General features: G+C 39.1%; 1 protein-coding gene across 2 annotated transcripts in view; it reads right to left on the bottom strand.

The window, feature by feature from the left end:
- Positions 1 to 27,595, bottom strand: part of LOC137676678 (E3 ubiquitin-protein ligase KCMF1) — a 55,314-nt gene that overhangs the window by 8,699 nt on the left and 19,020 nt on the right. For both annotated transcript variants that reach the window (XM_068423652.1, XM_068423653.1), the window contains 3 exons: positions 20,942 to 21,109; positions 8,259 to 8,398; positions 1,657 to 1,758 (listed from right to left, as the gene is read on the bottom strand). In XM_068423652.1, the coding sequence (XP_068279753.1) occupies positions 1,657 to 1,758; positions 8,259 to 8,398; positions 20,942 to 21,109 (410 nt within the window). The remainder of the gene's footprint in view (positions 1 to 1,656; positions 1,759 to 8,258; positions 8,399 to 20,941; positions 21,110 to 27,595) is intronic.

Below are 27,595 nucleotides of genomic sequence, written 5' to 3'. Positions count from 1 at the left end.
CTAGAGGGGGAGAAAAAGCTACAGAAGCATGAACTCCAATCAAACATCTTGTTCATTTCAGTAGGAAATTAATTTCACTCTGTAACTGGCAGAATGTAAACTTTCTGGCCTACAGAGCAGTCAAGCCAATGTTGGAGGCCCACAGTTTTACCTTTGGTACATTGCTATGCAGTTATTAGGGAAGTAAATTTTGTTAGAAAAGCATATTAGGCAGGTGCTATGAAAAACAAATTGATAGAAAGATCAGAACTAAACTGATACAAGAAAAATTGGTCTGTGACTCATTATACCAGTCATCAGGCAACATCTCAGAGCCATCCAAAGGTCAGCAAAGATCCAGTGGTCTGGAAGATGCTCTCCTCTCATCAATCTCATCATACCTCCACCCAAAAGGGAGGATGGCATGACTCTGCCTTGGGGGCTACCCAGCCAGGGAGGACCTCCAGGGATGCCTGGGACCAAGCTCTCATGGACAGCACCACCGCACTCAGCACCCTGCTCCTCCCAATCGCTGACAGCCCTGCTCCTGTCCACAGGTAAAGGTGAAGTAGAGATAACTGCTTTTAACTGACTTTGCAGTGTTCTTTGCATTATTAGTTACTCCTTCACAGAGCCAATGAACACCCAAACTCCTTTAAACTGATCCAACTACCATGTAGTAATTAACATGTGCATTTGGTCTGTCCTGACTCTAAAGCATGGTAACACTAACAAACTTAAATGCAATCAAACACAATCATAACTGAAATGGAGCCATCTCCTTAAATGCCGTCTCCCTTTTGTTAGCATAACAAAGTCCAGTTGCTAAGGCTTAGATTATTTTTTCCTTTTTAAAAATCTTTAAACAAAAAAGCCACTATCAAAGTAATAATGTAGTCTTTTTGTCTGTCTAAATGAGACGCAAAGAAATACTTCAGAGATTATTTACTGTAGGTAGGCTGCATAGCCTGCATGTCATTAAACAAAACGCCCAAACCAAAATACGTTTCATCAGTTCATCCAGGGCGGGGGGGGGGTAAAAAAATATAAATATTCCTAGAACAAGGATTAAAAAAACCTCAATAGTTCCAGCTCTTCAGCCATCAAGTACAGATAAATCCGTATAACCTGCTAAGGTAGCCAAAAGACAACATCGTATTTCCCAGGGAACCTGAAAGTTTTCCAAGTTGTATTACAAAATGTCAGTAACATTATGAAATTATGTTATTAAAACATGATGTTAAAAGTAGCTAAGCAAGTTTAAAATCATTCGTCAAAAACAGCTAAGCTCAAATCATCCTCAGATCATCATCTTCATGTCCCAAATACTTACAGCACACTACTGAATCTGGATACATAAAGCAGCATCAAGACTAGTGATCAGGCAGGATAAACCACAGTGCAAGTAGAAAAACCTGTTGGCATCAAAGTTCTTTAAATGTTTTTGCTGTTAGAGTAAAAAGCTCCGTCAAGTATACCTACAGTCTATTCACAATCTGGTATTTATACTTTTTTAAACTGGCAAATGAACCGTTTTATTTTTGACATACAAATCTTTAGCAACTTAAGTTCCAGGAAAACCAGAGGTATGACCCTTTGAGTATAAAAGTCAAAACAAGTCATCATGGCTACTAGATGAAACAGTTCAGCCTGTCTGCCTCAACTTGGAAAGGATATTAAATCTCTAGGAGCTCTGTGTTCCAGTGTAAGATGAGCTGCAAAGTCATCTGTGACATGATTTGGATCCCCTCCAGGTAATGCTGCACATATTGGACAAATCTGAAATGACAAAGCGAGAAAAACCCCCGATTTTATAAACTTTACATAAAACAGAACTCGTATCATTGAGTCAATCATTAGACATTGATTCTTATGCTCTAAAAGCACATTCAAGGTATTCATAAACACCTGGACAGCAACGTATTAAAAAAAAACCTCACCAAACGTATTCAAAGTGCAGACATTAATTTAGACACTTTACGATTTTCAGAATGCTATGAAAACCAGAGCTAGAATTTTCAAATTAAATTTGCAATGTCTTGAAAATTAGTCTTTGTATGCCAATTCTGCTACAGAGAGTACAGTCTGATTACACAGGATTACTATTTGCCTGCTTGACACTCATCCCAGCAGGAAATCAGAATGAAAGCACACGTAACTATTTGCTGAAGTATCAAACTGAGCCCACCCATACACGCAGTGCATAACTACAGGTCTGGCAAAGAAGGGCTGATCTCCATATCCCTACACAACAGTATTTTGGGAGAAGACACTGACATCTGTCTTTGGTTTGGGTTTGTTTTTTTTTTTTTTTAAAACCAAAACACATGTAAACTAAGTAGACAAACAGTGCCATTACAATTGCTATAATTACAACTTGTTTTTTGAATGACTCCACAAACAGCTTGAAAAGCATCTTCCATTTTTTACAGTAGTTTTGCACACTTATTTTAAAGCTGTACAGATGGCAGACCAAAAAAAAAAAAATCCATTCCACAAAATTCTTCCCCCAAATGTTAAAGGGATCAAATTAACAGAACTTTGACAATTAAATGCAAATGCTGTCTATGAATTTCTCTGTTCCTCACAAATAGTCTTGTCTTTATGGAGCAACTCTAGCTGCAACATAAAGCCCAGGTTCCCAGTGCTCTTCATGCATATACTCAAGTTGTTGACAGTAGTTCTCAAAAGACTGTGGGCATTAAGAACACCTATATAATAGCACACACATCTGTCTGACTCTTTGGAGGTGAGGACAAGGTCTTGAATAAGTTTACTGTAAAATAACAGCTGCTTTCAACAGCAGCTGCTACATCTTTAATGCCACTTTAATTTAAGTAGTCAGCTCTGAGCAGAAAACCAGGCATTTTAGAAGCTTTTTGCTACAACCCTTTCCCCTCTATTTTCAATGTTCAGCATTTCTCTTCACAGAACTCTTCTTCCCAGATTTTTCACCCCTACAGAAGCCATACAAGCAGACACACTACAGAGGCAAAGATATCTTATTACAGTGTAATATAATAAATACTCAACTATGCCAACATATCATACAGCTACCCTGTAGGGACATAGGAATGGATGTGTATTGGACAGATGGTTCTAAACTCCATAAACTTATTTATAAGCTGCTTAATCTTCAGGAATGTGTTCCATACCAACACGAGACAACACCTTCAAAGCAATCTTTTTTTATTTAAGCTACTCTGAGGAAGGAGAACCCCAACATGAGAAGAAAAACACACTTCTGAAAGCAGTGAAGCAAGAGAAAGTTCTTTTGCTAACAGGACAAAGGCATTATGAACTGGGCCTATTTGCCTGAAAAGAAGAGACACAGTTCTCACAAAAACATCAGCTAAGAAAAAGTTATAAGGAACAATGAGAAGGAGGGAATCTAAGTATCCGAACCCTAATTCTAAACATGAACTAAACTTCCAAGAACTCTGACTGGGAAAAGTTACTGAAGCATTGTTACACACAAACAAAAATTCAGTTAAGCATAAGCTCTGGCAAAGTCACAATAAAGACTGCAGCATCACTGATTAAGCATGACACAGCTAATAATCACTTAACAGAACATGCATGAACAAATCGCGCAGATGAAAGGAAAACATTGTCAGAAGTTTCTCCTGAAGTTACGATCATTTGTATTAAAAAATCATGCTACACTGAATGACGTCTGAAAAATGACTGCAAAGTCTTAAGTCAATCACGCTCACAGAATACTTGCCAGTTTCCAGAAGTGTGCTTATATTACCACTACCTCCCTATTTCTATACGTAACCACTCTAAGTGACAGAATTTCTGTAACCTCAACAACAGACACAGTGATCTTCAAGAATGAAACAGGAACCATTCAAACTGTCTCAGATTGTCTATTTCATTACTGCAAAAAAAGCTCTCCTCAATTTTATCAGCAATATATCAACAATCTATTCCTTACAGTTTGTGTACAAGGAGCCTAGTTACTGCCTTGCTAAATGTGAGAAAGTCATTGCAGTGCAATGTAACAGTAGAAAACTTGTGTCTCTGTTCTGAAATGAGATTCAAAGATGACATTTCATGAAGTTCCCTAAAATTTTTGTATTTACAATGCTAACAGACTTCTAGTTGAATGCTGCATTTCATTTGGAACAGCTGACTGACCTGAAACCCAACACCAACAATAACAATCATCATAGTGGCAGCCAGATTCTTCCACACTTACCTTTTAATGCTTACCATTACCCTTGGACGTTTACTGATAAAGAAATACTGGTAATTACTGAGGTTTTAGTGCTCACCAAAATCGTATGATTTATTCTTTTGAGTGTGTAACCTTAGAGACTTAATCACAAAACTTATGACTACTCACACAGACACCAGTATAATTTTCAGTTACAGTACCCAGCATTAAAACAACCACCTTCAAGAAAATACCATCAAACACTGCTCCTGGTGTTCCTCCCAGGACCTCAACATGCTGGGGTGCCCCTCCAAAGTGCCTATAAACTAATGCACACAGCATGGGGAATAACCATGATGAGTTAGAGATCTGCTTGCAGTTGCATGGCTACAATCTTCTTGGGATCACACAGACATGGTGGGGTGGGTCCCATGACTGGAGTGTTGCAGTGGAAGGATATGGGCTCTTTACAAGAGGAAAAGGGGCTTGCCCTTTACATGAGAGAGCAGCTGGAGTGCATGAAGCTCTGCCTGGGGATGGAGGAAGAGTTGATGGAGGGCTTATGGGTTGGAATTAAAAAGAGGATGGACAAGGTGACATTATAGTGGGTGTCTACTAGAGGCCACCTGACCAGGAAGAACAAATGAATCAGGCCCTCTACAGACATATAGGAACTGCCTCACACTTGCAGGCCCTGGTCCTCGTGGGGGACTTCAACCACCCCAGTGTCTCCTGAAGGGACAACACAGCATGACAGCAATCCTGGAGGTTCCTGGAGTACACTGATGGTATGGTCCTCCTCCAAGTGACAGATCAATGAAGAGAGGCTCTCTGCTGGACTTCATGCTCACCAACAAGGAGGGGCTTATTTGGGATGTGAAGATCAAAGGCAGCCTTGGCTACAGTGACCTTGAGATGGTGGAGTTCAGGATCCCGAGGGCAGGGAGGAAGATGAAAAACAAGCTCACAACCCTGGAGTTCATAAGAGCAGACTTTGGCCTCTTCAATATCTGCCTGGAGAAGTCCCATGCGATAAGGCCCTGGAGGGTACAGGGGCCCCAGGAAAGCTTGTTAATATCCAAGCTCAAGAGTGCTCCATCCCAATGAATATGAAGTCAGGCAAAAATGCCAGGAGGCCTACATGGATGAACAAGATGCTCCTGGCCAAACTCAAACACAAAAATGAGGCATACAGAGGTTACCCTCCTAGGCTAACCCTCCTTCCTTGGAGGCATATAGAAACATTATCCTAGCATACCAGGACAAGTAAGGAAAGCTGAAGCCCAAATGGAGTTCAATCCAGTGAGCAATGTCAAAAGGCAACAAGAAGGGCTTCTAGAAGTACACACGCAACAAAAAGACGACTAGGGAAAATGTGGGCCCACTGCTCAAAAAATGGGGGACCTGGTTACACACAGAAGGGCTGAAGTACTGAATATCTCCTTTGCCTCAGTCTTTACTAGCAAGACCTGCTTTCAGGAATTCCAGGCCCCAGCGACCAGGGGAAAGTCTGGAGCAAGGATGACATTCCCCTGGTGGAAGCGGATTATGTTAAAGAACACTTAAGTGAACTGGACATACTTATGTCCATGGGCTGTGATGGGATGCACCCAGAAGGGCTGAAGGAGCTGGCAGATGCCACTGCAAGGCTGCTCTCGATAATCTTTGATCAATCATGGCAACTGGGAGAGGTGCCTGAGGACTGGAGGAAAGCAAATGTCACTCGTATCTTAAAGAACAGTAAGAAGGAAGACCTGGGGAACTACAGGCTGGTCAGCTCCCCTCGATTCCTGGGAAGGGGATGGAGCAGTTAATCCTGGACTCCATTTCCTGTCACATTAAAGACAAGAAAATCGTCAAGAGTAGTCAGCATAGCTTCACAGAGGGGAAGTCACGCTTGACCAACTTGATAAACTTCTATGATGAAGTGGCTGGCCTGGTACATAACTGGAGAGCAGTGGATACCTGGACTTCAGTAAGGCCTTTGACACTGTGTCCCATATGATCCTCACAGACAAGCTGTTGATGCACAAGCTGGATAAGCAGACAGTGAGGCATCAGAGGCAGTGGGTACAAACTCAAACACAGGAGGTTCCTCATGAACATCAGCAAAACATTTTTTCACTGTGAGGGTGACTGACAACTGGTACAGGTTGCCTGGAGAGGCTGTGGAGTCCCTGTCCTCTGAGATATTAAAAAGCTGTCTGCACATGTTCCTGGGCAACCAGCTGTAGGTGGCTCTCCTTGACCTCAGTCAGTCTGCGATTCCTGCCCACATGTACCTAATGTTGCTGTACGTACCAATGCCAAATACCTGAGAAAAACCAGCAGAAAATAAACTTCTTGTCTGCTCTTTGAACAGAAAAATGGCAACATTTAATGGACCAAAAATTCTTTGGCTTAGTCTTCAAAAAATGGTGGGCGAAGGGGGCGGGCTGTAAAATAAGTGATTCCATCCGTGTAAACTTCCCTTAAAGATCTAAAAATAAATATCCAAAATAAAACACATCTTTGGACGGACAGAGATACTACAAGGACTACAAGCTCAGTATCTAAACAAAAATAACTGCCTGAAAGCCCAAGACCACAAACATTTAGAATTCATAATATTTTCCTCTTTAGTAATGTGGTAGCCTTTCACCGTCTACAGTAAGACTGCAGTACGCAAGCAGTTTTATGTGCACGCACACTAAACATTTATCACAAAAGCTAGATTCAAAAATTAGCACAAATATATACAATCATATTCAAGGATTAAAATACTGTCCTTTATCATTGTTTGAAACAAAGAACAATGTTGCAGGCCACATTTTTTTTTTTTTTTACACATATAACTCTTTCAGGAATCAGTGGAGTAGCAGGTGTCTAGAATCACAAATTTAGACTTTATGTACCGAGTTCTAGAAGTCTCAGGGGCAAACAAGGAAGTATCAAATTTAAAAACCTGGAATATTAACATTCTGTCAGGAACGTATCACTGACATCAAGTGGTGCAAATCAGAATTGCAATACTAAGCCACCTACGAAAGTCATTCAAACATAGAACTTCCAGTGGTTGACACTATGTTTGAAAGTTGCAAAGTTAAAGAAAAACTCAAGATGACAAACACTGCGGTGTGTCACTAAGTTAAATTATGATCCTACTATGCAACTGATTGTGAAGTAAATTGTTTCACTTCATATGTTTTTAAGATCAGAACACCTTTGAGTTTTACAGAGGTGGACAAACCACCTCCCCTATCACTCCTTCTCACAAGATCTTTAATAGGCTTGGAGAGGAAAGGTTCATTTTATTCCACAGAATTCCTTGGAAGTTAAGAAAACTGGAAGATTAGAATAAAGAACCTATTTATAAGTCATTTCTTCACAATGTATCAGCAATGAGTAATCCACTTCAAGCATTCACATTTTTCTAGGCATCTATGGTACAAGTCAACCAGACAAGCACCCTGGATGTCATTCTGCTAACCTTGTTTCTCCTACTCCCAAAGACAATTAGGACAGCAGGAGCTAACACCTCAGATTACAGTATTTCTGTTGACACTTGTTTAAGAAGTGTGTTTTTAACCATGTCAAGTGTCCTAATGGTTAGGGATGAGGAAAAACTCCTGCTTTAACAGCAATAGTTTCAAAAGAATAACAACTTCTGCTGCATAAATATACCAGGTCCATTACAAATGCTATTTGAAAACCACCCTAAACTGTCTGCATGTCTTCCTCTGTCTTAACAGTTAGAAAAGACTGGCACAGCTATAAGCTTCTAGGACAATTACATACTGGTTGTGAAAACAGATACACTACTCCACAGAATAACCATGAGAACATTCTAAATTTTGTCTTACAGGATAATAAACTCCTAAAACATGGCAGCCTTTACATCAGGACAACCAAACAGCAACCATAAAAGAAGAAAAACGAGCTCATTATATTACAATACCCATGAAATATAGCAGAATTTTGATGTCACCATCAAATGTAGGTGTATCTTCTTAAAAAGAATTTAAATGAACTCATGCTTCAAGAAAGAAAAAGAATAGGAGGATACCAATTTTCCAGAAGAGAGACTCTTTTTAATATATTTCCACCACAATTGAAAGCCAATTCTGAAGCTTCTTACCACTTCTGTTGATGTTTCTGCATGCTCAGAAGTAACATGTTCTTGAAGAGATGTTTCCGTATAACCCATTTTTCCACAATAAGGACAAGTAAAAGACTGTGGCTGCTCTACAGAGAAAGCTTCTCCACCATAGTACAAATCTGGAACAGAAAGTGTTTAAACAGAGGTTACTTCAAAGCAGTAGTATCATTTTGTTCATGTAAATATCTGTTTATAAACGTACTTCAATGTAATTACTGCCAAATTATTCTGGTATTTAATTGAAATGGCTATTTTAACCTTGTATAAAGGCCATAGGCTGGTATTCAAGAAGTGTTCAATTATTGATGACAAAAAACCATACAGAATACATTTCATTTTCATTAGCAAACATAACATAGTTTTCTAATATCCAGTAGGATGAAAGACTGCTATGATGATGCTGCTGATACTGCCAAACCTTCACTTTTCTGCCACCCTCAGGGTCACCTATAGTATTTTTCAATCGTAAGATTAGTTTTCAAAAGCTGAACTCTCAACAGTACCTCAAAAATTTAGATTAAAATTTAGAAGTCCTCAGTGATACCATATGTCAATATTTGTTCTATAGCTGAAGCACTGTTTCAGAGTAATTAGTTTTAGAAATGTCTCAAATATATAAAAGATTGATAGTGAGAAAGGAATCTGATTATCTGTTACACACTGGTTGCAACCTTTAGGAGTGTTGAATTTAAGCACTGCTGCATGACTGATGAAAAGCAGGCGCTTTTAAGTTGCTAATGTAGAAGTTCCCCAAACTTATCACAAAAATTTATCAAACTATGCAAGAATACTTTCTCTTGTGAATAATACCTGCAGAAGACATCAAGATTAAAAAGTGTGATTTTTCTCCAGCAAGTAATTTAAAATCTTTTCACTGACATTTTTTCTAGGACTCACTGATAAGGAACTGAAAAATATTTTCATAGAATTATAAATACTCTGCTATAAATTAAAATTGGACAAGTCTGAACAGATACTATAACTCATGTTCTGCACCATAAGGCACTATCTAATATCTTAGGAATATGTCCTTCTGACAGCTTAAGCTGCAGCTTCCTGACGTTTATGACATCTTCTGCTACTGACCTCTCTTTAAGGCATGACTAGGAAGAACAGAACAACATTTTTGTTTCTGCAGCCTTACAAAAGATGATGCTCAAGCTAAAAATGTACAAATCTATAATCCACTATACTAACAGATAGTATTTCACATATAGCTAGGTTTTGAGGGCTTACACTCCAAGACCAATGCAGGAAATGAGTGTCTTAGTAACATGCTAATATACAGAGTTAAGGACACAGAATCAGATTGAATACGCTGCAGAATAAAGCTTATGTTCAGTAAGTCCCATTCCCTTTATTTGGAAACCACTTCTAGAGAATTCAAATGCTGGAGGATGAGAGAAAGATACCCCTTTCACAGCATGGTAAGAAATGCCCAGGTAGACAGATAGCCTTGCCAAAGAAGAAACACTACCTGACGCACTGAGCATTTTAACTGGTTCATCAGATTAACTATCACGCTAAGCTTGAGTACCATCCTGAATTTAGGTTCATTTATTCACATACACATAAGGGAAAAGTTATGTCCAAAAGTAAAAAGTCTCCAGCCAATTAAGTTTTAGTTCTCCAAAGCAGCATTTGAGGTTCCATTAAATGTTTTATACAATAAGGCACAAAAGTAAGTTTTCATTAGAGAATGGAAATGCACATCACATATGACTGAAACTGAGAACTATACAGACTGACAGTCAGCATGAATGTAAGTTGAAAGACATGCCCAAAAGAATAGCACTCCCACACCCCAACCGAAAAGTCATTTATATAGTATTGACACAAACAGATGCCTGGAATCATCATTAGAGGGAAATCCCAAAGGTCCTTGCACAACATGTAACAGGACTCAGTTCTGAATGCATCTGAGTCACCCAACACATGAAGAATGGGCATTTCCTTGACAGGTTGTCAGGCATTCAGCTGGCATCCTAACAAGACTACATGTGGTATGTCTTACTTCACAACATCTGTCCTTACCTGATCCACGGGAAGAGCCCATGAAGCTATGAAGAGGAAGGTCTACATTCCCACATTTGCAGGAGAGGTCGCTAGCCAACACTTAAATATACCACATTCAACTGAAGACGACAATACAACTAGATTGAAAGCAAGCTTCTTACAAACTCTTAAATCTGCTTGTTTGGTTCATAAGCAAAGTATCAATCAGCTTTAGAGCATGTTCTGAATGCTTAAACGTAGAACAACAAATTCCCCCATGTCAAAGCTTTTAAAACTATCTGTAGTTCTTATACATTACTCACAGTAAGCCTGTGTTTACTCTATATGAGTAGATTGGTACTACAATTACTCTGGCAGGTGACCACAAAAACTGTGTCTGAGGCAGGATTACATCATTAGCATTCATAACTCTGACAGTCCCTACGTACAGGTGTTAAGCAACATCAACCTACAGGATGAGCCGATTAGATTTAGTTACATGCACAACTACCTCTTGACTTTAATAGTTTCTCTAAAGTCACAGCACACATATTTTCCAGGTGGTGACCTGTCTTATTTCCAGGTATTCCATTCTCCTCTTATTTGCATGATATGCAGTAAAGACTTGTATGAAAATTAACCTGCTCCAAATTTGAGGTGTTAAGGAGACTGTTTCAGATACAATACACAGAAGATCGACATAATTCAAAGAACTTCAAGATTTTGGAGCTTCTAACCAGTGCCACTTCAGTACACATTTCACTAAGTAATTCTCTGAAAGTTTCTCCAAGAATCACATTCAGACTCCCATTCTGATGTAGCCAAAAACCTGAGTGGGGGTAAAATACTACCAATATGCTGCAGCATACTTGAATACAAAGAATTTACATATGTCACGGTTTCAAATGAGGAAAGCACAAACAAGGTTTACGTGGGACAAAGTTCTAAGCAGTCACTAAAACAGTCTCTGAACGGATCTGCCATACAGACTCTGGAACAGATATTCTTTCAGAAAAATATATCTGTAGGGCAAAGGATTCAAAATGATGGTTGTCTAGAACAGATTAATGCAAAATGCTCAATGAAGATGGATGAAAGAATTCTCCTTACAATTACACGAAGAAAAATTGTAATTAAAGCAGCTCATTACACAAATTGTTACAGTATATAGCAAAAAGGAAAGCTTTAAAGGCATTCCTACTTCTACAATGCCATTGCACAGAGGAAACGTAAACTTCAGTTCTCACTTTTTCACTGTCCAAAAGATAGAACGGAGTTGGAACGTACATAAGTATTCTGGGAAAAAATAAGTAAGATGGCCAAACTTTTGAACTGAATAGTTGAAGAATTTCAAATTTAACTGCATTTAATCTGCCCTAAACAGCACATGCAAACACTGTATTGTTTTCTGAAATGCAATAATTAAACAAGAACATCTGCAAAAACATTCTGCGTACCTGTGAGAATAGCAAAAATGCCAGTCACAAACACATCAAAAACTAATGACAGTTTATTTAGTTGATCCTCTGATTTCCTTCGAGCTTTGGTATGATCCTCATGATGATGATTAAATACCTATTTACTGATTAGAAAAGTGAAATTTTCCATCACTGCAAACATACACAGACACATGCAAGAAGTCAAATTTTCCTTTGAGAACCCTTTCTGTCCGGGGCAGACTTGTTTCTGGGAATTTTCCAATTCCTGGCATCTTATATACTGACCTGGACAAAACAAGAAGATGATGACTCAAAAGGGCTAGCTAATGAAAAAAACAGGCAAATCAACTTATTCTTTAGAGGATTTGCATATAAAAGTAACTTCTGCATCTACTATCTAAAAAGAAAAAAAATCCCTCAAAATTATCAGGTGGTCTAAAAACCTCTACCTATAAACCTCACTAATTCATGAACATAAGTATTTTCAAATAAGGCAGGAGTACCAACTCCAACTTCCCAGGTGAGCAAAGACACAGTAGACGTACATGCACATGCCAAATAAATATGCCTTCATCTGGGAAAAAAAAAATTAAAAATGCACCTGTCAGAAGTGAAATCAGTCATTGGCAAATCCAAGTATTTTTCCTTTGAAAGATTATACCTCCCTTCTTTTTTCCTCCTCAACTTTAATCTCTCTCCACCTCTCTACCCCCTTTCTAATCTGAAATACAGGTCACCAGTTAAGTTTTCTTTTAAACTATAACGTAAATTAAAAAAAAAAAAAAAAGAGGTTGATAATTAAGTAATATCATGAATCTTTGTGTCTAATTTCAGCACTGAAGTTAGTGAATGGGTATTTCTTCACCTGTTTCATTTTTACAAGTACATCAAAAATCCTAAGAATTACGAACACAGTCATGTTATTGACTATTAAAGGCTTATTTGCTAAGGAAGACCCTAGGAATTAGAGGTAGCATGGGGAAAAATGAAAAGGACATGCCTCCACGGCTGCAGACGCAAGAAAACCTACAATTGTGTTACTGTTTTCATTTACAGTTGTATTACTGTTATGATGCAATTGGCCTGTGACCAAAGAATTACTCCTTCTGGCCACAAAGAAATCTTTCAGATAATGTATTTTGGTTCTTTCCAAATACCTTTCTACACAAAAGCAAGAGTCCATAATTCTTCAAACTCCTCTGGACCTCTAAAGCCCTCTTTTCAAAGTAGCTAGGAAGACAGGGTTGCTTAGTAATAAAGAAAATCAGACTAAATCACATCCCTCTAGGAGAAGATTCATTACCCACACTGCTTATCAATTTGAGGAAGAACACAAAGGAGTAAAAGGATCAGAACACTGTCTAAAGGTGACTCAACAATAGTTTATGAAGCTAAATTTCAAGCTCAGTGTTTAGACGTTATAGCTTTTAATGAAAAAAAAAAAACAAAGCCTAATTTAATGTGAAAACTCAACCAAAAATATGAACAGTTTTGCTTTATTATCCTTCTATAGCTACAGACTGCTTGTATTTAACATTTAAATCTAACTAACACTTTCTTAAACTTGGCAGGATGTTAGTAATGAGACAGAAGTACAGTAGGATTCCTTAGATAAAAATCAATCTTTCAAAGAGACGATTCAGGACTACATTTTATAACAGCTTGTCCTTTGCTTTCTGTTAAGACATACTTCTTTACAAGGGTACACAGCAGTCAGGAATTTCAGTTTCACTTTTCTTCATATGAGTAATGTAATTTCAATTTGATATATACATATGGATAAAAATGCTGGTATTATACAAGTTGCAGTGTATTTACTTGATTTTTTTTTTCAATGTTTGAAGAAACTAAATGGTGGCAACACACCACATTTTACAAAGTATATATATCAAGAAGCCATGCTATTCAAAACAGTACTTACCTTTAAAACTGCTGTTAGGTTCTGTTTTGCTGCAGGTTTTCTGAACAACAAACAAACATTCTTAAAACCTGCTAGATACTCTGCTACAAACTTAAAGAAATAATGCTTACCTACCCTCTATTTATAAACATTTCCATAAAGGAATGGATCAACGGGAATCTTACGAAATTCAGGCCAGCCCTGCCCTGGACAGGCACACCTGGGCAGCGATGCTGGCAGGGCCAGGGAGCAGCTCTGAGGATGGTGCTGGGTGCAGGGGAGCAGCGAGCTGAGCATGGGCCAGCCATGTGCCTAGAGCAGTATGAGTAGGGGTGATCCCCTCAGCTCAGTGCTCATCAGCCTCATCCAAGCACTGCATTTCATTTGAGGCCTCCTAGTACATGGGAGACATCAAATTGAAGCGAGTTCAGCAGAAGGCCATTAAAATGGCAGGGCTGGAGCACTCACCCTGCAAGGAGAGGCTGCAGGGCCAGCACTGGTTCAGCCTGAAGCATACAGCTTCCTGTCACCTAACAGCTGCCCCCATACCTACAGAGACAGGATCAAGGAGATGTAACTAGGCTCTTCACAGTGCTGCAGTACAGGAGGACGAGATCTGAAGAAAAACGTTTTCCCTCATGTAGACGGGCAGTGGAACAGGATACCCAAACAACCCCTGTGCAATCTCCACTCCTGGCGGTTTTCAAGACCCAAGTGGGCAAAGCCCTGATGAATGCAGTCTGACCTCACAGCTCGGAGCAGCAGGCTGGACCAGAGACCTCCAGAGATACCTCCCAACCAGAATTATCTTATGACTGATCCTATGAAACAAAAGACATACAGTGATATAGCTATAATACTAATCTAGACTCTAATATTCTGTTAGTCACCGATATTGTCCTGGTTTACACACTGGAAGGATCTACTCTCAATGGGTGGAATCTCTGCTTACCTCACTTGGAACTCTCCCCTTTCACTACAAAGATAGTGCAAGAGCCACATTTGCTAGAGTAAAATACCAGCTCAGTTGAATCTGGAAACAGCTGCTCGTTCCTTCCAGCCAGAGCATCACTATTTCAATCTTTCAGCAAGTTTCCAGTATAGCTATGTCTAGCAGGAAGAAACAGACCATCTTCCATTTTTCTTCACACAGTTTCATCAGCTGCCAATCTCAGTATTCAACCTCACAGCCGGACAGCGCTGTGCTAACTGCTTCACTGTGAGAGAGACACTGCTGGGGCTGACCATGATTACATGGCAGGTATTCAGTTATTTGTCCAGCAGCAGCTGTGTGTTCTGTTTCCCCAGCAGGTGCCATGGCCCTGAGCTGACCAAGAGCCCTTAGCTGTCTTGACCAGTCTCAAAGCAGATCTCCTGTCCTGGTTTGGACTAGGACAGAACCAATTTTCCTTTCAGTGATATTTCCTTTCAGCTAAGTTCCTTCTAAGTAACTGCACTTTCTGAAGCTGACTGCATGTTTTTCAGACAGCGTCTGCTTCTAGGATTGATAACGGTTGAAGTTTATAGTTATTGCTAAGGTAACAGTAGGAATGGTATGCAGAAGGGCTCTTGCTTAGACTTACTTCTATAGAAACCAAGGTCACTGCTAAGTTTCTCATGGTCCACAAGTAAAAGGCCGTAAAAGAGTCGTACTTGCAGGGAAGACGGGACAGGTCACCCAGAACTGACCAACAAGGTACTCCATCGCATACACGTCATTCTCAGTTTGAAGCTGAGGGATCACAAGTGTCACCCTTTCTTCTGCTGTGGCCGGCATCCGACGAGGACTCTGTCCATTTTTCTCCTGCCCTCGGTCCCATTCCGTGCGTTCCTGAATCCAGTTCCCTTCTGCCACGGAGTCCAGACTGGGACTTCCCGGAGCCTGCCCTGCAGAGCTGGTGGTGACGTGATCGCCATCAGGGGAGCTCGATCTTTGTTTTGCACATATTTGTATAGAATTCAATATATTTAATTATTTCCATTATTATAATTTACTCTTTTTCATTGTTACTGTTTACTAAAACTGTGTTAACTTTCCAACCTATAAGTCTCTCTTCCTCTTCTCTTTTCCTTCCCCTTCTCGGGGAAGGAAAGGGTTAATAGAGAGGATTTGCCATCCATTTAATGGCCAGCCCAGCTTTAAACCTTGACACCTCCACACACACCCTATGGCCCATGGGCTACATCTAAGGTGTGACCATTTGGCCAGGAACTGTGCTGCAGCTGCACCAAGACCTCCTCCTGCCTTAGATGGGTCTCCTGCATGGACCTCAGAGCTGACTTGCTATACTTGCTTTGTCTGGGACTGTCAATGGGACCTGCTCCTGTTATCAACCCTGCCCTGCACAGGCTGTCAGTGAGGACACTGCCCCTGTCTGTGCTGTGGTCGCCCTCAGCTCCTGGTTTATTATTCCTTGTGGAGCAGCGCTGGTCTTCCTGTCCCCCAAGAATAAGAACCACAGGCTGAAGCCATGAACAAGCACAGATGCTAATGAAGACGAGAGAGGATTTGCAGCCCATCTGCCAATACTGAGCAGCACCAAAACAGCAGCTGCTGTTCAAAGGCAGGGTCACCTAGCTGGTGAGCAGCTCTGCTGAAATGGACCAGGGGATCCCAGTGGACAGCAAGCCGAATATGAGCCAGCAGTGTGCCCCTGCATCACTGAAGGCAAATGATGACCTGGGCTAAATCAGAAAGGGAACAGCCATCAAATCAAGGAATGCAATTATCCCATGTTACTTGGCACTTGTTCGGAAACATCAGCGACACAGAGTTCAGCTTTGATCTCTCGAATTCAAGACAGATACTGAAATAAAATGGAGAGGATCTGGGTTTTTTTTGCGTGTGTTGTGTGTGTGTACACACATTTGTGTCTGCCAAGACACTTAGAGGGTTGGAGAACTTGACATAAGAATGGTTGAAGGAATGGAGTTCATCCACCCTAGAGAAGACTCAAAGTGGATCTCACCTCCAACTTCTTATACAGAAAAAGTAGTTGTACAGAAAACTACAGCTATGCTCTTCAAAAGGAAGCATGGTGATGGGATGCAAGCACAAGCTGCTTCAGGGGAAATTCCACTGGGATAAAGGGAAATAAACAAAAACCCACAACATTCACTGTAGGAACTGAACACTGGAATAGGTTGCCCAGAATTGGTGAAACCTCCCTTGAGGGAAATACTCAAGACTTGGCTTGATGGGATAGATCAACTTATGTCCCTGCTTCCAACAGGAGGTTGGATCAGATGATCTCCAGAGTCCCCTTCCAAACAAACTAGACTTTTCTATGATGATCTGACTTAGCAAGATGAGCACTTACCAGACAGACTTTGTTTTAGCAGTTGGAAAAATCACAAAAGCCTCCAGCTGAATTCTGGTGAATCCAGCCAGACCTCACACTACACATTATTAAGGTAACCATTACTTAAGCAGCTCCCTCCGTGTAAGAATTAGGCACAAAATGCAGCAGGATCTTCTGTCACGTACGTACTTGAGCTGAGAATTGAGGGTACACTCATTCTATACTTTTATCAAAGCAACACAGTATGATTTTGGTAGATAATTCTACTAAAAATTTTGTATTACTTTATTTGCCAGTACAACCCCTTGAAAATGGTGGGGGTAATGTGCAAGCCACGTGCTTATAATCATAAAGCATCCTAACGGCTTAGGATTCTTTTTCAGGAGAAAGAAAACTGGAAAATTTGCTCTGAACTCTATTGTCCTGCCAAATTGTCCTACAAAAGGCACAAAAGTACAATGACTGCCTGGTAAGCACATTCCTGTTCTTTACACAGGCCTACTGCAATTTTGCTCTTTGACCCCTCAGAAACAGACTAATTGGATTTGTGCTTTAAAGGCCACTTGTCATTACATACGAGACTTCACATTTTATTTTAAGCTCTGTCCCTCTTACAGCAGCATATCACTCTTGATCAGGAGGAGGGGGGGGGCGGGCGGTGTGAAGCATTTTTTTCCAGCGTCTCTTGCAGGGACTGAAGAAAAACAGCACTGCCATTGTTCTGAGTCCCATCATGCTTCAAAATTAATACTACGTCATACACTGACTTCTGAAAGATAAATATGCCTACCAGATGGTACAAAAGTGAACACATGTGTAGCCAGAAATCACTAGGGCTTTTTATCCTTTTTCAGAGTTATTCTTTTTCAGGCTCCTATACTAGTCTGAGTCTTGGGGTGGGGGAGAAGGGTGAAAATAAATCAAAAAATATCAAGATGACAACAAAAGCTCCTTCAGAACACCTGAAGAAGTCTACCTTCTTGCAATATACTCTGCAACATTATTACAGTACCTAGGAACCCTAAAACCTGATCAGAATTTTCATGGAGGTAAACAATATGTTAACTTTTTCTATGCTGAAACAATACCAGATACATAGGATCACCCACGTGACTAGCTGTCCACCACAAACCTGAACTTGATCACAGCTTTAAGCACAGCGTACTTAAGCAAACTCCACATTTACCAGCATATAGACAGTGCTGGCCAGAATGGTGATGGGAACTAGAGGTACAGGGTCCTTTTCATCAGCTACAGATGGACTTTTAAAATCAGAAAAATGACACTGACTTCCTCTGAAGCAGTTGCCATGAGTTTTGGAAAAGAAGGATCCCCCACCCTGCTTCCTTCCCCTTTGTAAAACACTCATCTTTCACCAGCTGTCCACTTCCCTCCCCACCATCATCAAAAACTAAGTTCACTTCTATTAAAAACAGTTTTCATACCTTTGAATCAAACCTGATTACAGACAACAGTATTGAAGTTTCTCAACGGTCAGGTAAACTACAATTCACACACCTACCTATACTAACAGCCTTCCATTCTGTGCTTCTACTGAAGTTTTCCTTACTTAGGAAAACTCCTTACTCATACTGTCATACATTAGAAAACAACCTCCTTTCATTTGACTTACCACGTCACTAGGAAGTCACTTCACTACTTCTGTGCCATTTAGTTTTACATTGCCAATCTTCCCTTTAAGATTATTTTTCTTAACCCACTAATATCTGCTTCCTTGGTGATTTTTAATATTCAGTAATGCAGCTATCCTGAAAACTCTGACACAGATCGTTCTAGACTAGTTCTACCCTTCATTATAGATTTTCTAATTAAACTTAACATTCCTTAGTGCCTAAATTTTTGGACGTTCCTCAAAATCACATGACCTCCTTAACTATACAGGGCCCTTTGAAAGGTCACCATAGTTTCTCTAAGCATCTGTACAACACTGTAAAGGCACACTCCTTTCTGTCTTACATTCTACAGAGAACTGTAAAATAAGAACATTTTAAGAATGATGTCACAGACCTTTCTGAGCCCTAAGGAATATGCTTTTTATAAATATTCTCTAATTCTTTCTCCAGAGTGTAAGTTTACAAGGTCACTAGCACTCAGGTACTATCAACCTTTGTTGTGGTTCACAATCTGGTGGTGATGTATTCTTTCCTGATCTTGTTCTACAGTGTTAATCAAACCAGGAGTCCTGCGGCAGAGCTGAGCTGCAGTATTTTTTTCCTAACACTGGTTTTGTGAGAGCAATGCTCAGATATCAAGCCATATGAAATTTCTAGGGCTTGTTTTCTTATTATTCTTATTTAAAGAAGCCACAGTAGCACAGACACCAAGCAATGCAGAAATAGCCCTTGGAATCCTACTACCCATCTCAATACTTGACTGTGAACCTTCTTCCACCTTGCCATCTGTATTCTTCATGCAGATTTAAATAGTAAAAAATAACCTGTCTGCCGCACAACATACACAAGTAAAATGCATTAAACCAAAAGATATGTTTATCAAAGACTTCCAAAAGAGAAATATCCCAGTTGCAAGAAACAACATCTATTTCCTAGACATTGTTAGGTTCTGATGATAGACATTTTCTGAGAGAAGTGTTTAGAACAAGTTTCCTCATCGCAGTACACTGAAAGCTTTGACATTTAGTGTTAGCTTAAGGCTTCACTGCAAGCATGTTTCAGTCGTCTTTTCCCTATGACGAGCATTTAATGTTTATGGCAATGCTGTCCTTTTAGCCCCTGTGTAACATCCAAGAAGAACTGTTGCTACGGGGCTAACAAGTTGGAACTGTGCATCTCAAACAGTGACAAGAATCCTGAATTTATATACTGTACACAGAGAATTTTACCTCATCAGTGAGACCAAAAAAAAAAAAAAAAAAAGGAAGCCTGAGAAGAAACATATGCAAGCTAAAATGGTGGCACGCATTTTTGATAACGCACTAAATTATTTCCTTCCAAACCCGTGATTCCCAGAGCCTGGATTTTTGAAGTCATGACCAGACAGTCTCAGGGCAAACGGAGGCCTGAGAATTAAGAGAATTAAAAACATCTTCATTCAAAGGCCATTTTGAGAAACCAATTGCATGCTTCTATATATAGCTATTCTCTATTCTTTAAAGCAATAAAGAAGTAACTTTTACTTCTGTTTTAATCAAGAAGGTAAAGTAGTAATTTACAACTCATAAGACTTCAGCTTTTAAGAAATCACCATATTTAAAGAATTCAAAACGTAAAGAACAATAAGGGTGAGATCACTAAAAAAAAAATTTACTAAAATGCTAGCCCTGTGGGCTTAACATAAAAACAAAATACCTGTCCAGCATCAGGAACATCTTAGAGCAGAAGTTTGTCACAGAAGTATCTCGTAAGTTACAATGTGTTACAGATATAATGTAATAGAAACAATAAGCAGGACAGGAGACAAAACCAATTATTTTTTATTTTAAATATTGACATGGCTTTACAGTCAGAAATAATTCTTAAATTATTAGATCTTCAAAGGAGTTTCAAGAAGACTACATGCTAGTCCTTGCCATTAACCTTTTATCCTCAGTATAGCCCATTACTACCTGTCCTGTACCTACAGTTCCACATAACCACCAGGGAATAACATTCCTACAAAATCTCACCAGCACTTTTCCACTTGTACACTGCTGCACTTAGGTAAAGCATACTGGCGGGAGAAGGTTGCCACATCTTCTGAACTGGAAGTTATTTAGGAGTAGTCATTGTTATTAAGTGTATTTATTAGTCTGACAACCTGCTGTTATCAGACCAAAATAAAAAAAAAATAAAAATACATATGCACCAATTAAAAAGAAATATATAAATCAGTTCTTGTATGCTAAAAATCAAAGAAAACATGCCCGTTTTTTAGAAGACAAGAACTTGCTCTTATTTTCAGTGTGCTAATGGGGGAAGTGATTAATAAGGAGAAACATGAAAATACAGATTATGTTTGTAGACACAACATCACAGCAAATTACTAGAGTTTGAAATTACCACTTACCAAAATCTACTCTTGTTAGTATGCACTGCATTGGATGGTCAGTTGTATGCCTTGTCGTCGTTGCACCACTTTCATAACAAGTTGCACACAGATCGTAATCGTAGCAAATTAAACACTTGTATCGGCGACCTCGAAAATTTCCTTTTAAACATGCATCACAGCTGACACCTGTGAACAAATAAAATTGCTTTAAAACAGCAACAAATGCACTTTTAAAATAAGAGGCAGGTTTGTTGCTATTGCCTCTGAACAACTAAAAGGAGCCAGCCATCTCTGACATGTACAGCTCACACAAGACTCAATTTTTAAATGTATTTATGTCTTTAAAAGACACTGCTTTCCCAAAACTAGAATCTTGAATTCTTGAAGTAAAATAAGGGTAAACTCAAGCACCTGAAATAATAATAGATTAAGTTATAAAATCGCTTTGTATGCACCTTCCTACAGGCGCCTTTACCTGGTAGTATTGAATAGTATTTTGACTGTTCAGTTACGAAACTTGGGCCAAACACTCTTAAAAGCTAAACAGTATGATCGGCTTAAAAGCCGATTGAGAAGAAAAACCAACAATGAGCAAACCAACCACTGACAAAAATCCACTAGCTGTTCAGCCTTTACTTTCACACTTCCTAATACTTTCAATTCCAAAGACCACCATAACCATTCCCGACATTTTGTGTGGGGTAGAAATTAGGATCTTTTTCCATTTTAAATAACAGAAAAAAGTTAAGGTGTTTTTTTGAAGTTAGGCTGCATCAGTTCTCTCCACCCTATTTCCTTCTCAAGCTCAATCTTTGCACTGTAAGGTAGTCACACTGCATGTGTCAGAGAAAGGCTTGATAGCTTCCAAAGGTTTTCATTTTTCTCTGTGTGCCTTCAGTTCTTAGTTACTTAGTTAACTGCAGAAGTGTCATCATCTTGTAATCTATCAAGTCTAACATAAACTTCCTTCAATTGCAGTCACAAATAAGGGCCTCCACAAAACAAACCAGTGTGTACAATTAAGACAGGATTTTGATCAACATCATCTTTCAGCATCAGCTTAGACATGTTCTTAACAGCTTGGTACAAGTAGAGACAATTTTAGAGAAATAAAACTGCCAGAACTAAATAGTCACATTAGTCATCCCTCTATATTTTAAGCCTAATTACCAGAGGACTGGTGTTAATTACAGGATTTTTTTTTTTTTTTTTTGCTTTTTTTTTGTTGTGCTACTCCACGCTGTGGCATTTGAATAGAAGCTTTACCACACATAATACAGGAATGCAACAATATGTATTTTCTTTTAAATCTCTGCTGCTTCTTCAAACAACTGCATCATCACATTTAGATGAACAGTGGACAAAATTATTTTATCACTTTTTTCTTTAGTTTCTTTACCTACCAGGGATAGCTTAAGGCATTATCTAATCATTTCTAATGTCTAAGCACCATGCTTATATGAATACTGAACCTATTTCTTCCGTTGCCTCACTCAGTATCTACTTTGAAAGCGTCACTTTACATGGAAGAGTGAAAATATTTCCAGAATCTTTGTAAATAGCCTCAAAGAACTACATTTTGAGGATGGCCGTGTTACCATCTTCAAAGTTGTTTTTTTTTAATCTTTCTCACTTGACATGCTTTTCTCTGAAGTTTCATCCATAAACTCTGAAGGATCTGTAACAATCTTTGGTAATTTGGACACTGAGAGCTACCTAACTTCTGAGTATACCTGCTTGTTAACTCCATAGAACGAATTTTATTGTTTCAGTCAGTTTGTTCACCTTTTTTTTTTTTCCATATAGAGATGTACAAAATTTTACCTATGCAGTACCCGTATCTCCCCAACAATGCATACTATACGCAAAACACTTAGCAGTTATTGGCAGCACTGCAAGCCTTTTTGTTGCCTACTAAACTTTCTAGAAAACAGTTGATCAGCAAGTTAGAGATCACACTGAGATGAGCAGACTAATTCAACCTGGAACCCATGTCAGACACTAACAGCTCTCCAGATGAAGTAATAAGCCATGGTTCTCCAATAAATCTTTTTCCCCACACTTTTTTCCTTTAATCTCAAAACAGTTGATTTAATGCAGATGTCAGCTTCTTTGCAACAGTCAAACTCCTCCTGTCACATGTTCTTTCAAACATCTAGATTGCTCCTACTTGAAGACAAACATGTTTCATTTTCATGTTTTCTTCATGCCAGTACTTCTCCATATCATTCCGAACTGCAACCCCCATACACTTTGTGATATTAACTTTGGAGAAATTCAGTCACAAACATAAGTCACAATATAGTGTTTGTATTTGAAACTTAAGAACATTTCCAGCAGAAATGTACAAGAAGGTCTTCAAATAACAGATGAATTTTGCTTCATATGATCATTTATCAGAAAGTCTACGATCTGAGGCGAACAGAAGAATTAACATTAGCATAACACATCGCTATGGCTGGTGAAGCCAGACCAAGAGAACAAAGTTACAGAGACAGCATGCTTTCTACATCTCCCAAGGTTAATGCTTTGCTACAACTACCACATCCTCCCTTCCAGAAGCAGGCTGACAGCAGGAGATGTACCATGTTACTTTCATACTCTTCTGTGCAGCAGAGAATGAAAACCACAGAAGGGAAAATTATAATTAAATTAAAAAGCCTCTGTTTGGGAGCTAAACCCATGCTTAAATCCCCAGACTTCCCCCTGAATCCAGTAGGACCTCTTTTCCAGAAGTTACATCACTTATTCTTCCCCTTTTACAACAGTCTCACCAAAGTCAGATCCATTAGTTTTTTTCTGTTCTTCTTCAACCTATTACTTGGCTGCCAAAACCTCACCCATCTATCCATCCTGGGATCTGGAAACTGAAATACCCAAATAATCTCCTCCCATCCTGTTCTTTCTACTAAAATAAATACTTATTTCCTTATCAAAGCTTTGGTTTTGTTTTTCATTTTTACTACTTCAATCTTTACATCAACTGAAATTCCAGAAGTTCATTTCTTTTCCCTGCACAAACCCCAAACACTGAAAGATAACATATTCCAGTCAGCACAGCATGTCTTTTACGAGACATCTATCCAACATTAGCCTGCGTTTACCTTAAATTTGCAAATACAGCAGGTATTTTACAGATTCAAGAATGTCAGATCAAACTGGATGCATCCCTATTTATCACTAGTTTTGAGAAGAAAACATGCTCTGGAGGGGTTTACTTTGAGGCGGGGAACAAAAGCAAACAATCTACCAAAAGAACCTGAACAATGTGTGACAAGGATTTAGATAGTCAGCATACATTTCTTACTTGCACCAAATGCTACTGACAAAAGAATCCTTGAATGAAATCCTATTAACCCCGAATGAATTGCTATTCAAGGAGAACTTCTGATTCACCTTTTGCAACGCAAGGATTGGAATAATTAGAGCAAGAAACATCTATTGTAATTACAGATTATATTTTCATTATCATAGACGTGGCTTCCTCAAATTTTTTTCTGCTTTGTTATTGCTATACACATACATGTTATGCAGTGTGTGTGGGTATCACGTCTGATTAAAACCTTGCTGTTCACTGACAAACAATGTGGAGTTTTTTAATGCCACACTGTTCCACTAGAGGGTAGCATTGTGCTAAAAGCCTAAGGAGTTTTGGTTTACTTTACCTTTAATTCTCAAACTTCAAGTGCTGAAAGTTTCTTCAGCAGTATCCCCTTGCAATATCAACAATCTCTCTAGCTTCACATTTTGTGTGAAATACATGAGATATTTAACAGTCCCATTAATAAAACATGTTTTACCGCTTCTATACAAAATTCATACCACTTTTACGTCAAATCATGCCACAAGTTCACCTAATCCAGGCCAATGACTTCAGGGAAGATACTATCACACAATCATTTTATATGTAGCATGCCAAGTAGTGATTTTAAAAAAAACACAACACAAAACCACACAAACCACACAAACCACACAAACCACACAAACCACACAAACCACACAAACCACACAAACCACACAAACCACACAAACCACACAAACCACACAAACCACACAAACCACACAAACCAACCCCCCTCCCCAGCACCTTTCATACTTTGATCATGACAGCCAAATACAATTTGCTCTTATGACATAGAATTGTTTTTACTAGGAATTAACTAAAATGAAAGCAACTTCTCCTGGGTTTAACAGAGACCAAAGGGAGTACATAATCTGATTTCATAATGGAGAGAATAACGCTGGATAGACGTGTAGTTCAAATACCACATATATCAGGATTAATTAGTTTTTACAATTTCAAGTAAAGCTAAGGTATAACATCAATTAAAGTGTCCTGAATGTCCCAAGCCATTACTGCCTTGTATAGATACCCATTTGTAACAGAGCAAGGGGGTTTTTTCCCCCCTTTGTCCTCCTCTTATACTATGGGTAATCATCATAATAATAATATTAAAAGCCCAATAATCTGGCCTAGATAAAAATGATCTGAGAAAGCGTGGAGAACTCAGCAGTTTTTTTTTCTTATGAAGAACACATGGTCAAAAATAACGTATACAGAGACACTGGAATGTGTTCCTGCTTCAAACAATGTGAGTTGCTAAACTTTATCAATACTTTGGATGTATCACTTAATTTTTAGAAATTACAGAGAAAATGCCATCCACTAATCACTAGAAAACATTTAAAACACATATGAAGCCTGCATCTGAAGTATTCAAACAGCGAAGACAGCAATATTTAACTCCTGAGAGCAGTATTTAATCCTTGTGCTATCCCTGAGAAGTAAACTCCTTTGTTTTAGCAATACATTGAAGACACTACATTCAAGGGCAGTTTCACCATTTAACATTCCTGTCAGCAGCTAAATGACCAAAACCCAATCTTCTGGCCTGTAATTCAGGTACTGTTTTTAATTCATCAGTGCTCAGAGTGAGGATCACTGAATTTCTTTAATGTCCAACATAAATACAAAACTAGCCCATCAATGATTTCTTCTCCAGAATGAAAGTGCCAGTTACTCAAGCATTTCTTCTTACGTTACATGAAGTACTGAAGGGGTTCACCCTTCTCCAAGACTGACAGAATTACATGCAGGAGTATCACTAAATTTCAAGGGGAGTGGACAAACTTTAAGGTTTCTACCTTTCAAAATTACTTTTCAAAAACCGCAACTTAAGCAGGCAAGTGAAAATTAAAAAGTCGTGCTGCCTGCCTCTTCTGTGGTACAAAAGGTTGCAACTTGTGCACTACATTTCATTTTTATATTCTGAAGATCATAAGTAACACTACTTTTAACATGCATCTGATACATTTCAGTGTAACATGCTCTTTCAGTATTTGTTTGTTGTTTTGTTTTTCTTTTTTTTTTTTTTTTTTTTAATAAATTTGCTCGAAATCAACTATCTTATCTATAGTACATGCCATGTGGCAACCCCAGGGAATAAAGCAAGATATTCTACTTAAGCGGTTCGGCTGTTTCTAAGACTGACCATAGGAAAATATAAGCCATTTGATAACATTAAAAAAAAAGAAATGCCAAATATTTCTCACTGTAACAGCCTCATCTCTTAATGCAGACTACTGCCTAATTTGAGAGGTTAATTTCTAGGAACAGAAGCTTCTGTTGTTTCTGTGAAAATTTCACCAGAAATTCAGTGAAACCATAAAATTTCGATTTTTGTTTACCTTTTTCTCACGTGTTTGCTAAAGCAGATTGTGAAAAAAAACCATCTAGAAGACCTACAACACAGAGTATACTCCATCACCCTTGCAGGTGCAAGTGCTGAACAGAAAAATCACACACCATACCCTTGAAGTAACTAAAAAGGTCCATCCCCTCACACATCCTGTGTGCAACAGGGCTGAACATGCACTGTCTTCCTATACAGAAGAAGCAGCAGCCAGACCAGCATGTCTGCAAAAAGAACTAGTAGGATTAAAGCTGCAGGCAGAGATGATACTGACTTGGAACTGGAAAGAAAGGGGGGAGGAAAGGGGGGGAAATCAGGCCTACGTTAGACCAGAAGGGCAAAAAGGCTTTTGTTTTCTGAACAGCACGCCTCCTTCCTCTCCAGAGTATGGAGTAGAAACAGACCCCCAAGTTTTTGCACCTCCCTGTCATCAGCAAGTTTCATGAAGCCCACTTGCATAGTGTCTGGTACTTGTCTAGAGCTGGTTTAAAAAGAAAGAATTGAGCAGTACGGCTGGCCCAGCAAATTCCAGCCTTGGTCCTAACACATAAGGATCAGTCAGCCTGCTACCAAAAATAGTTTTTCCATTTTTGCTTTTGCATCACAAATTGTCAAGTTACACACAGAATGGTTTCAATGATCTAGGGCATCAGGAACAAACTATTAGTAAGCACTGCAAAACATGCTCAACACTACGCGGGCATCATGCGGGGGGTGGGGGGCGGGGGGAGAGATGGCTCCCCACAGCAACAGTCACCTGCCTTTCCCGTGAAACTGTCCTTTTCTCTCTGGAATTCCCTGCCTCATTCGTCACATCTTCCAATTCTGACACCACAACAAGAACCTCTTACAGCTGACTGCCTCATATCTCTGTATCAGATGTGCAAAGAATACACATCTCTCTCTATTCCATCCTCTAGGCAATCAGGAAGGAGCGTCCCAGACGCAAACTAGTATCTGGCCAGGTAGTTAAACTTAT

Source organism: Nyctibius grandis, chromosome Z (assembly GCF_013368605.1).
Source record: "Nyctibius grandis isolate bNycGra1 chromosome Z, bNycGra1.pri, whole genome shotgun sequence".
Classification (NCBI taxonomy): Eukaryota; Metazoa; Chordata; class Aves; order Nyctibiiformes; family Nyctibiidae; genus Nyctibius; species Nyctibius grandis.
Note: the sequence above shows the minus strand (reverse complement) of the source record. Positions and strands in the feature narration are given on the sequence as shown.